The 12,297-nt window shown below is 57.2% G+C and overlaps 1 protein-coding gene across 1 annotated transcript in view; it reads left to right on the forward strand.

The window, feature by feature from the left end:
* PDE2A (phosphodiesterase 2A) overlaps positions 1-12,297 on the forward strand; it is a gene marked incomplete at both ends in the record, with an annotated part of 103,557 nt that overhangs the window by 39,302 nt on the left and 51,958 nt on the right. Inside the window, one exon of the mRNA XM_080689365.1 lies at positions 3,227-3,296. Coding sequence (XP_080545491.1) covers positions 3,227-3,296 — 70 coding nt within the window. The remainder of the gene's footprint in view (positions 1-3,226; positions 3,297-12,297) is intronic.

Below are 12,297 nucleotides of genomic sequence, written 5' to 3' on the forward strand. Positions count from 1 at the left end.
CCGGGCTAAACTCCCAGACCTATTTTATATTTTTGAAACAGGGTCTCTTACGCCAGCGCAGCTGGCTTCGAACCTGCGCGATCCTCCTGTCTCCACCTCCCAAGCACGGGGATTACAAGCGTGCACCACCACGCCCGGCTTATTCTTTATTTTGAAACCAGGTCTCACTAAGTTGCGGGGGGCCTCACTCCGTAGCTGAGGCTGTCTGTGAACCGCGATCCTCCGTCTCAGCCTCTCGAATGCTGGGATTACAAGCGTGCGCCACCACGCCTGGCTTGGCATCAACGTTTTAAAATACTTCCAGGAGATTCGACCAGGAACCAGGGAGAAAAATCAACACTGGATCACAGATGTAGAGTTAGTTGGAGTGAGGGCCAGCGTCTGTTGGGAAGCTGAGGGGTCCTAGCTTTGGGACAGGGGCCATTTCTACCCTTGAGAACTTAGTGAGCCCTTTACTTTGTGACCCAGAGGAGCCTTGGGAGTCCCCACAGGGATAGGAATTGTTGGGAGAATGTCAAGGATTTCATGAGAGAATGTTTAAGAAAGGACTCTGTATCCTACTGAGCACTAAAATAAATCAGTTTGTTTCTTAACTTTAGAGTGCTAGCATTTCACATATGGGGAAATCAAGGTTCAGAGAGGTCTGGTGCTATGCCTGGACTCACAGCAAGTCTGGGACAGAGTTCAGACTCAACCCCTCCGAGGAATGCTTGAATCTGCAAAAATCTGCACAAAAAGAATATGAGTTGAGGGAGACGTAGGGCATGCATCTGGGACTCCAGCCACTGAGATGCAGTATGAGAGACTCAAGTAAGACCTAAGAAGTAATTCCCAGGAGATGAGTGCTATGGAGGCCTTGCCTAGGGAAAGAGCCCAAGAGACTGGCTCTTGACTGCAAGGCCTAAAATGGCCTCTCCCAAAGGACACGTAGCTCTAGCTAGTGACCATAACAGATAGCCCCTGGGTGCTGATGACTTGCCCAGGCCAACTAAAGCCCATACTTGGGACTTACCAAGATATTTGTGCAGTGGGCCTGGGGCTCAGACTTAGTCCGTACAGTAGCCCTAACATTGCTCATCCCATTTAGAGAGGAGGAAATTGAGGCCAAGAAAAAGGAAAGGAGGCTCTTTTGAGACCAGATCTTTATACATCTTAGGCTATGCACTATTTTCTATGGTGTTAATAAGTAGGACAGTCCCCTATTTGTGTGTGTGTGTGTGTGTGTGTGTGTGTGTGTGTGTGTGTTACTGCGACTTGAACCCAGGGGAATTCTACCTCTGAGCTACACCCCCAGCCCTATTTTTTTATTCTTTATATTTGAAACAGGGTCTCATTAAGTTCCAGAGGCCTCACTAAGTAGCTGAGGCTGGCCATGAACCTGTGATCCTCCTGTCTCAGCCTCCCAAGTACTGGGATTGCAAGCGTGCATCACCACGCCCTGACAGATTCCCCTATTTTGAAGACCCAGTAAAATTCATTGACTTGGCCCATGTCACTCACACCCACCCCTCCCTGAGATCTGAGACATGGTTCCCAGGAAAGAGACAGAGAGGGCCATGCCCGGTGAGGCCTTCTGGGGGAGGGGGCTTCCACCCGACTGCCAATGATAAGCAGGCTGAAACAATGCTGGAGGGCGTCGGGGGGTTGGGTGGCATGGACAGAGGCCTGGAGGTGAGAAAGAGTCAGTCACTGATCAGAGTGGAGCAAGAAGTTCACATACAAGGATACTGGAGGGTGGGCCTGAGCGGATGGACAAGTCGCGGTGGTTGCAGAGGGTCTGGTATGTCAGGCTGAGGCTTCAGGCTTTATTGTGCTGGTGGCGGGGAGCCCCTGAAGGGGCTCAGAAAGAAAAGCGGGAGAATGCTGAATGAAGGGACAGCCAGGGCTCTGCCAAGCCGGTGCCAGGTGCTGGACGGTGTCCAGGACTGGGCGCAGTGACTCAAGGTTGAGGAAGTCATTCCCCAGGGGGAAAGGGCCCAGATGAATCACCCAGTGAGGAGGGGAGGTGGGGACGCAGGGAAGCTGGTTTGGGAGAGGGAAGGTGGCAGAAAGAGGGACCTGCAGTACCGCGGGAAAGATCCAGGTCAGGCCACAGCACGGGCTGTCAAGGGATGCTGTCTACCTTCCCATCATTCCGGTTTGATCCTCCTGGCTGACCTGAAGGGAAAACAAACCGAAGCCCAGAAAGTCGGGGAGAGGATGCGACCAAGGTCATTCAGCAGGTCGCTGACAGAAGCCAGACCAGACTCACACTCAACCTCCAGTGCACCAGCTCAGCTGGCCGTCAGAGCAAATGAAGGCTAGAAACCGGGTTGGTCCAGACAGGGAGTTGACTCTGGTTATAACCCACCAACCCCACTGCATCGCGCCAGGTCCACTGCAACTGGGGTCGGGCTGCTTCGCCGTGACTGGACACCAGGGGGCGCGGGAGCGCCGCGGCAGCCGCAGGCGCCGGAGCCCAGAGGCCGCTCTGCGGAGAGACGCGCTCCCGGCGCGCGGGTCCCACCGCGGAGCTGCGGGCTGCGTGGCCCCGGGGCCTGCACCCTCGCCAGCCATCCCGGGCGCCGACGCAGCCCTGCGCGCCAGTCCTGGGGTCCCAGTGCCTTCATCCCGCACTTAGGAGCGGTGCGCCCATGTGTGTGCGCACGTGTCCCTCTTGCAGATTTTACTGCTTTAGGGCTCGTCCGTCTTGGGGCGACCTCTAAAATTTTCCCTGACTTCCCTCTAACCTTCTGGGTCGGAGGGAGAGGAGCAAGCTACCCCTCCCCCTCTCCCTTCTCCGCTCCCACTCTGGTCTCGGCCTGGGGGGCTCCCTGGCCGGGTCCCAGGACTCAAAGTGGCGGGGAAAGGATGTGGTCAGACAGGGCACCGACCCTGCGAGACAGCGAAAGAGTGGCGCTGGGGGCCGGGGGGCGGGGATGGGCGCGGGCGGCAGGCGGGGGTCCCAGCTGCAGACCGGTCCGAGAGTCCGGAGAGGGGAGAGACGAGGGCGGGGGGAGCCTGGAGAGCCCACCGGCCGAGAGGTGCGGCGGGCGCGGGGTGGGGGGCGGGCCGGGGGCGGGCCGGGGCGGGCCGGGGCGGGGCCGGGCCGGCGGACACTCCCGCGGACCCCGCGAAGCTGCCGCGGACGCGCTGACCGAGCGCAGCGGCCGGGCCGGCTGGCGGGCGCGGCGAGCATGGTCCTGGTGCTGCACCACATCCTCATCGCTGTCGTCCAATTCCTCAGGCGGGGCCAGCAGGTCTTCCTCAAGCCGGACGAGCCGCCGCCGCCGCAGCCATGCACCGACAACCTGCAGGTAGGCCCCCCCCCGACCCCATGCTGGGCACCGGGGGAATCGGGTGTCTGCGGAGCACGCAGATGCCAGCTCCATGGTCCATCTTCCCTGAGTCCTCCCCAGGGAGGAGACCCCTGCCCTAGTTCCAAACCCCACTCTTGTGCGGAAACTGCAGCCCATACCCGGAAGGAGCCCTTGAACCCCCACTTCACGGTCCACACACTACCCTAGACTCCTAATTTCTCTTGGATCTGGGACTCCACCCCAAGCACTGGATTTCTAATCCACACTGGGATTCTAGTCCACACTGAGCGCTCTGCTCAAGCCTGCTCCCCCCCCCCAGATAGGAGGACCCCTGCCCAAACCTGGGAACCTCCATTGTACAGATGAGTTTGTGGGCTCACCCAGACCACCTGAACCCCTGCCTGCTGCGGGTGGCCCCATCTCAGAGTTGGGGGTCTCACCCCAAGATCCCAAACCTCCACTCCACTGCCTCAACTGCACCCCAACCAGATTCCCACTCAAATACCTGGACTTCCGTCCTCAGCCAGGACTCCACCTCAGGGTGCAAGCCCCTCTTGCATCTGGGCTCTCTCCTCTGCAGACTCTCCCTCTCTTCTGCGTAGAGGATCCCCTAGTCTTTCCCCGTAGGTCTCCCCCTCCTCTTGCTCTTCTCGAGGTGTGGTGGTCTTACTTTAATCCTTGGGTTTCTCTCCAACTCTTGGGCTCACTCTCTGCCCCCCTGCTTCTCTCCTGATTTGTTCTTTTGCCCCGTGTGCCCACCTTTCTTGGTCTGTTCATCATCTCTTCAATTTCTGTGGGCCTCTGTCCTTTGGGCTTTCTCTCTGTGGCCACCCCTCCCCCTTCAAGCTGCCTCTGCCTTGGGATGAGGAGAGGGCAAGGCTGGTGCCCTGGGGCCTCCACCCTCTCCCTGTTCCCAGGCATGGCATGGAGCGGGCTCAGATGGAAGGGCTTAAACATGTGGTGTGCTGCCCTCGGGTGGTGCCCAGGGATCTGAGGCAGGGGATCACGTGGTAGGGTGCTGGTGTTGATAACTTGTAACCCCCCTGGTCCCTGCTGTCCCGGCTTGACGAGGCAGCAGGCATCTGGGATGGGGGAGAGTCAGGCACCTGTGGTGGGAGCTGCCCAGGGCTGGGTGAGTTGGATATGCACGTTCATGTGTTTCTAGGCTGGGTTGCATGTGTTGGGTGTGCCTGTGTGTACGCATGTGCTGTGCCACGGATGGCCATATCATCATGAGTGGAATTACTGGTGGGGGTTATGGGGAGCACGGGGATTGTGGGGCTGTGGCATCTCGTGCTGTGTATGGCTAGGGAGGCAGTGTCGTAGTGTGAGTGGTGGGTAGGTATGACTGCCGCGTGTTTGCTGCTGCCGGGTGAAGTTGTAGGGGCCGCTTGCGTGGGGGGTTGTATATGTAGATGCGTGTGTATGTTCTTGGCTGTTGTGTGTGGCCAGGTAGAGCTGTGGTGAGGGCTGATGAGTTTTACTGAGTGTTTTATCAGAGAGGCGCTGTGAGGGAGGTTGTGCGTGCCCAAGTGTGCTCACAGCCTCTGTGGTGGCTCAGGGTCTCTGTGGTACATGCTGGGTTTGCTTAGGACCTGTGTGTTGGCCTTTGAGTGTCACATGTGCTGTGTGTTGGCCTTTGAGTGTCACGTGTGCTGTGTGGCGGCTGTACAACTCTGGACAGGAAAGGGTGCAGCCAGGGCCGCGGAGTCCTGCTGCTGAGCGTGGGGGGAGGTAGGAGGAAGCAGTGTGCAGGCAGGGGAAGTCTGTGCTGAAGGGCTCGTGTGCCCACAAGTGTGTGACTTTAGGTGCGTACAGTATCTCTGCAGGGTGTGTCTGCCTGTGCCTCCTCGTCTGGCTGCCCAGTGTGCTGGATTTAATTGGATGCGTGTGTCTGTGGTTGGGGAGGTGAGTGTGAGGTGTGTGGTGGGAGATGGCATGTGAGTGTGGTGTGATGTGAAGGTGGGTGTGTGACTTTTCACTGTGAGGTGTGCTTCTGTGATCTCCTCCCCCTGGGAGCTGTTTGCGCCTGTGATGAGTGTGTGAGGCGTGTCTAGTGAGGGGTGTGTGGTGGGTGTGCTGAGGGCTGTAGAATATGCTGCAGGGGATAAGGCAGCCATGAATAAGGGGTGTGGCATGAGGGATAAGGCTTGTTACAGTTGGGGTGTGTGTGTGTAATACATCAGGTGCCCCATAAATGTTTGTGGAGTGACGTGTGTGTGCAGGGAAGGCTTGGCTGCCAGCCTGTCCTGCTCCCCTTCCTTGAGGCCTCTAGAGATGCCTTCATGTGCCCCCCCCCCAGCCCAGGCCTACCCTTTGCCCTTCATCCTCCTTACTTTGACCAAAGCCTTTGTCTTGGGTTTCCTGCTGAGCAGGCGCTGGACAGGCAGGCGGCGGGCGGCGGGCGATGTCGCAGTCCGGGAACCTTTGTTCTTTTCCTCTTGGCCTGTCTTGTGTTTGGGGCCAGGGTTTGGAGGGGGAGAGGATGCACATGTAGCAAGGTCACTGTGTTTACCACCACCTCACTGTGCTCCGTGGAAGGGGGGCAGCGCGGGCGGGGAGGCTGGGTGCCTCTGGTGGTGCCTCTTGGTGCCCAAGCAGCTTGGGTTGGGCACATCTGCCAACTACGCTCTCTCAGGGCCGTGGGGGCCCAGCACTCCTTTCGGCTCACATAACCTCAGGGATGCTGAGCAGCACCCAACCCTCCTCTATGCTTCCTTCTCCTCTTCCCTTCGCTGTGTAGCTGTGGTCCTCATCACTGTTCAGGGAGACAACAGGAAGACCTCAACCTATTGTTGACCTGCACATTTAATGGAGGAGAGGGAGTCCCTGTCCTCACAGAGACCCTTATCCTGGCACACCTGTGGGGACTCTGTAGTCTGATGGGGAAGATCCCAGTCAGTAGAAGATCCAGGTCAGACCTTCCAGGGAACGCCACGGCAAACCCCAGGCGGCCTCCCACAGCTATTTGAGAGCATGACACTCCAAGAGTCCTTAAGGAATGGAGGCACAGAGATCACCAGAGTCCATTAGGGGAGAGGCTGGGAGCCAGCACTTGACATCTCCTTCCAGAAGGTTGCTCAGAGTGAAGGGGCCTGAGCTGAGCCTCGCATCGGGGTTGGGGTGGGCAGGGAAGTACAGCTTGGGGTGGGGGAGGGGTCTGGCTCAACTGGCAAAAGGGATCTTGAAGCCAAACAGCACTGGGTGGCTGTCTCTGGGCCTCCAGCCTTCCCAAGCTTTCATTTCTCTTTCCCCATCCCATTGTGTTTGGTTAGAGCCTTCCCCGCTGCTGCCATCACCACCACCACCATCACCATTACCACCACCATCATCACCATCACCACCATCATCATCACCACCACCACCACCACCATCACCACTACCATCATCACCACCATCATCACCACCACTACCATCATCACCACCACCACCACCACCATCATCACCACCATCACCACCATCATCACCATCACCACCATCATCACCATCACCACCATCACCACCACCATCATCACCACAATCACCACCATCATCACCACCACCACCATCACCACCACCATCACCATTACCACCATCACTACCACCACCACCATCATCACCATCACCATCACCATCACCACCACCACCACCACTACCATCATCATCATCACGACCACCATCACCACCATCATCATCACCATCACCATCACCACTACCACCACCACCACCATCATCACCATCACCATCACCACCACCACTACCACCATCACCATCACCACCACCACCATCACCATCACCACCACCACCATCACCATCACCACCATCACCACCATCATCATAATCATCTTTTAATGCAGTTCTTTCCAACTTCCAAGGCCCTTTCACAAATGTCCCACTTAACAGATTAACCCCTGCAGTTGTCTAAAAGCATTTTGGAGCCCCTGCTCTGGCCAAGGCAGGCACAGTGTTAAGTGCTAGGGTCACATGTAAGTTCCCGCCTTCCACGTGCAGCCACATTATCAGCCCTAAGCCCTGGTCAGCTGGCCTCTCCCTTCTGTGTTCCCTTCTGTGGGTCCCTATGTGTGCACCCCATATGGGTGTGGCCCCTGCCAGAAAGGGAGGTCTGCAGAGACTGGGCCTCGGGTCTCCCTCCCTCCCTCCCACTGCTGTGTCCTGAGCTCAGCTTGGCTTAGTCTAAATGCTCCTATGTGGCATCAGATGTCCATAGCTGCTCAGTGGGGTCGGCAGACCAGCTGCCATCATGGAAGACTGAGGTCCAGAGCAGGGAGGGGACTGAAGGTGGAATCGCCATCATATCCTCCTTTTGCCAGCATTTCCAGAAGTCAGGAGAGGTCAGCTGACTGGCCTGGGGCTCAGAGCAAGGTGGCAGGGCTGGTACTATTATACGGTCCTCCTGGCTGCCAGGCTGGGCTCGGGCCCCAGCACCATGCTGCTCCCTGGCTGGCCTCCTTGCTGCCTGTGGCGGGTAAATGATTATTAATGACCCCCCTGGCAAAGAGACAGGAAACGCTTCCCAGCCACAGCTGGGGAGCTACTCCCTGCCAGCCCTGGTCATCTGTACCCGCCCTGACCATGGTTTTAGTACTGAGGTCATCTCCATTCCTGCCCACCCTGCTCTGTCCTCCTGCCCATCAACCTCCCACCTCCCTGACCTTGACCTCTCAGGGGCAAAGGACATGAAAAGACAGAGCTTTCTTTTTCACATCTCTGGCCCTGACCACTTTCTCCAACCTGACTCATCTCTACCTCCTTCTTTGCCCCAAACAAACCAGAAGTGGCCCCTCCTCCAGGAATCCTTCCCTGAATTCATGGCTGGTCCCTCCAGTGGTCTGAGGGGACACTGATTTTCCCTCATTTCAGACTCTCTTCTCACTCTAATGGCTTGCTCTGGTGACCCTAGGGCTGGCTTGGGCACTTTTTTGTAGCCCAGCCCCAATAATTGCCTTAGGACTGATCCCTGAAGGATGCCCCAGGAAGATTCCAGCTCAGACCCGAAGTTCTCACCTCTTCTGACCACCTCACCTCACCGGTCCAAGCCACACACTGTACTGCCGGGCCTTCATGGGGGCGGGTATTAGTGAGCACCGCTCTGTCTCTGGCAGAGGCAGAGGGTAGAGATGAGCAAGCCTTAGACTTGGCCACAGCTTCCCCACGTCTGAGCAACACCATGTTAGTCCATGGCAGGTAGCAGGGCTGGGGAGTGGGGTATGGATGAAGGCAATGTGGGTCGCAGGTGTAGTGAGGGCAGCGATGGAGATAAAATTGGGTCATGATGGGATGGAACTGAGCCCCTAATTCAGCTCACAGTGGGAGGGGATCGGCAAGGAGGGGAGCTTCTGGGAGGAAATAGATCTAAAGGGAGAGCTCAGGGATGAGCTAGCAACAAGTTCTGGATGGAGGGAAGGGGAGCGGGTGACTGTGGCGGTGTGCTGGTGGCAGGCAGAGGGAGGAAAGCCTGTGGTAGTGAAACAGTGATGGTTCCGTGGTCTCCGGTGGAGCTGGATCTTGGGTGGGATTGGGGGGGTGGGGGTATGTGGAGCATTGAGAAACAAGGCCTGATGAGGCTGGCCAGGCCTGGTGCCGGACTTATATGCCATGTTCAGGACTTGAGAGGACTGGGGAGGGGTTGAACAAGGGATGATCATCAGCTTGTGTGAGGCAGCTCCCTAGTGCACGGGTGTGGGGGGTGGAAACTGAGGCTGAGGCTGGTGTGGGTCAGGCAAGAGGATGGAGCTGGACAGGGAGGGGCTGAAGGATGGGGGCAAACAGTGAGCAGCAGAGGAGAGAACCAGGCAGCTGCAGAGGTGAAGGGGAGGGAGGGGAAGGCTCCTGCTAGAGGGGTCTGGGTGGGCTTCATGCAGCCTCTGAGAGGGAAGAAGCCTGAGCACTGAAAGCCCACTGGAGGCCCCTCAGGAGGCCATGAGGTCTGAGACCAACCTGAGATCTGGACCCAGCCTTGGGCTGCTACATCCTCATCTATACCTTGGGGATCTCGGATCTGCCCAGGGCAAAGAGTGTTCAGAACTCAAAAATGAAAGCAATCCTCAAAAGGTAATACTTAATATCAATTCAAACCAAAGATGTATGAGTACTTCTAAAAGGAGTAAAAATGTAAATTTATGAAAATGTCAAACATACATGATCCTTCTAATGTAAATTGTAAGCCTCAGCTGCTTCCCTGGACCTTGGATCTGCTCCCTGAAGCTGCTGCCTCTGAGGTGGCATCCTGGAGGCCCAGGGCCTTCCTGTCCCGCTCCCTGGAGAGGAGCCAGCAGGGCCCCTCCCCATCCAGCTGGTGGCTTCAGGGGACAGGCATTTTGATTTTCCTGTCCTCACCAGAGGGAATTGGTGGCACCATGCACCCCCACCCATGATTGCCTCTCTTTGGGTGCCCCAGGGCAGGGTGGGGGTTGGGAGTAAGAGGAAGTGGGGGAGAGAGGCACAGCATTATCAACACACCCAAATTTCTGAAAGTTGTGTGTTTCCGGAACACCCACATGCTGAGGTCCGATCTTGCAGTTTCGTGGTTGGCTCCTTGCTCTCTGGAATCTTGCACAAGACCATTTCTTTGCTGCTTTTTCTCACCTGTGAAAGGAGGGAGTTGGGGATCAGTAGCTCCCAGGGCTCTCTGAGCTCTAGCCCCAAGGCGTGAGAACCTGATCTGAGAACCTGGGCTGGGGGTAGGGGGCTTTCACTCCCAGCCAGAGCTGGGTGGGTGCGTGGTTGTGTGATTACGACATTCTGTGACTTTAAGATGCTGCGACTCTGGGAGCCGAAGACGCGGACATTCTGTGCATGCAGGATTCTAGGATTTGATGAGTTGATGATTCAATGATTCTAAATGGGGCTGCTGGGAAGAGCTGCAGCCACCTGCCTTGTTAATGTCAATGTTCAGTTATTAAAAACATAACAAGAAGCAATGGAGACAGATAGCTCCGGGTGGTGGTGCCCCCCCCCATTGAGGGAGGGGAGGAGGGTGTGCTGATATTCAAGGAGACTGGGGACCTTTTCTACCTGGTCACACAAGCTCTCTTTGCCACAACAGAACCGGTGCGTGAGCCTGTGCCTGTGTGAGCTCTCCCACTCCCTCAGCTCACATTGTTGGGGAGTCATTCCTGTCATCCCCTGCCTCTATTCTCCAACTGTTTCAGGCTGTGGCCGAGAGGAGTACCCTTCTTTCTAGTCTTCAAAGGCTCTGGGCAGAAATGTAGACAGTGGAGGACGGGGAGGCCTGCTAACCCCCCTTCCCCGGCGGCCTGTGGGAAAAACAGGACATGAGCGCTTCCTGCACATGAACCATCTGAGAGGGCCCTGTACCAAGGGCTCAGATAGGGAAGGAGGCAGGCCTCTGCGGACCCTGTCGGCACCCGCCAATTACAGGCTGCAGAGGGAAGACCCTGCTCTTGCCTGGAGGGGCTGCTGGGTCCTCACCAGGCCCACGGCCCTGCCTGGCACAGCGCAGCCCAGTTGTCCAGTATCTCGCTGCCTCTTGCATCCTGCCGGTGCCCGGACACCCGGGCTGGAGTTGGGGAGGAGCCTGGATTCCAGGAGAGGATTTCAGCCCTCTAGAGCCGTTCTGGTTGGGCCCTTTTAGAAGCCCAGCACAGTTGCATGTGCTGGAGGACTTCCCCAGTGAGCATAGGATGCTCTACCCAGCAGGCCCTGAGGTGGGGTGTTCCTCATCACCTCTGGTCACCCCTCACCCCCAGACACCTGGAGAGCAGGAAGTGGAGGAAGTCTGGGAGTGGAGGAAGTCTGGGAGTGGAGTCCCTGTTGGTCACTCCTCCATCTCTTCTCTCCTTCCACAGGCCAGAAAGCAGGTGGGAGGTGGGGTAGGGACAGCTGCTCCCTGTGTCCACAAGGCCTCATTGTCTACCACCTCCCGTCTGGGTAGTAGAGAGGGTCCCCAGCAGGGGACCTCCCCATCTGCCCAAGCCCTGGCATGCCTCCTCAGGCTCTCCCCTCTCCTGCCACTGTCCCATCCTCCCTCTCACCTCTGCCTGTCCCGGGCCCTGTCCCAATCCCATCTCCACCTCTGGCCCTCTGGTGTGTAAGTCTCTCTCAGCCCATTGTGAGACTTGGATGGGTCATAGGAGATCATCAAGGGCAATGCTCCCCCCCTTACCCTCCCTCTCTCCCTCCTTTGCTTCCTCAAGGTGCTGGGGATTAAACCCAGGGTGCTTTACCACTGAGCTGTGCCCCAGCCCTTTTCTTTTTTTCTTTTTTCTTTTGAAACAGGCTCTCACTAAGTTGTCAGGGCTAAGTCTCAGACTTGCCATCCTCCTGTGTCATCCTCCCAGCCGACCCTTTTCTTCAGAAGAGGAAGCCAGCTCAGAGAGGGGAGATCCTGTCTGAAGTGGTGCAGTAGATCAGGGCCCACAGCAGAGCTCAGTGCTGAGCTCCTTCCAGCCCCACTTCACACCTGCCCTGGTGTCAGGTTCCAGGATTTTTTTTTTCCCTTTAGTCTTGGCAACTGAACCAGGGGTGTGTGTGTGTGTGTGTGTGTGTGTGTGTGTGTGTGTGTGTGTGGAGGGCCCCACTAAGTAGCTGAGGCTGGCCTTGAACCTGCAATCCTCCTGTCTCAGCCTCCCAAGTACTGAAATTCAAATGTGCACCACCACGCCCAGCTTGGTGTCCAGGTTTTGAAGGCTGACCGTGGTAGGACCAGGCAGGCTGAGTGCGCAGGCCCCTCCTGAAGCCTAGGCTTCTCTACCCCGCCCTTCCTGATGGGCTAGAGCTGCTGCCCCTTCCTCTCCTTCGCCCAGACTCCTCTCCTCCAGTGCCCCTGCTGCCTGGCTGAGCCCTGCTTGGGACTCAGTTGAGCACAGGTCTCTTTTCCTGAGACGGCACCCGTGGACATGAACACCCACAAGTACATGACTAGCAAAAGCACATCCAAGTGAAACCCAACGGCCCAGCTAGGAGGCCACACTGGGACCCAGCATCCTCCTCTTCCCATGAGGCCTCATGTGACTCCTCCAGGAAGCCCCTTGGGACT

Source organism: Muscardinus avellanarius (genome assembly GCF_963383645.1).
Source record: "Muscardinus avellanarius genome assembly, chromosome: 1".
Classification (NCBI taxonomy): domain Eukaryota; kingdom Metazoa; phylum Chordata; class Mammalia; order Rodentia; family Gliridae; genus Muscardinus; species Muscardinus avellanarius.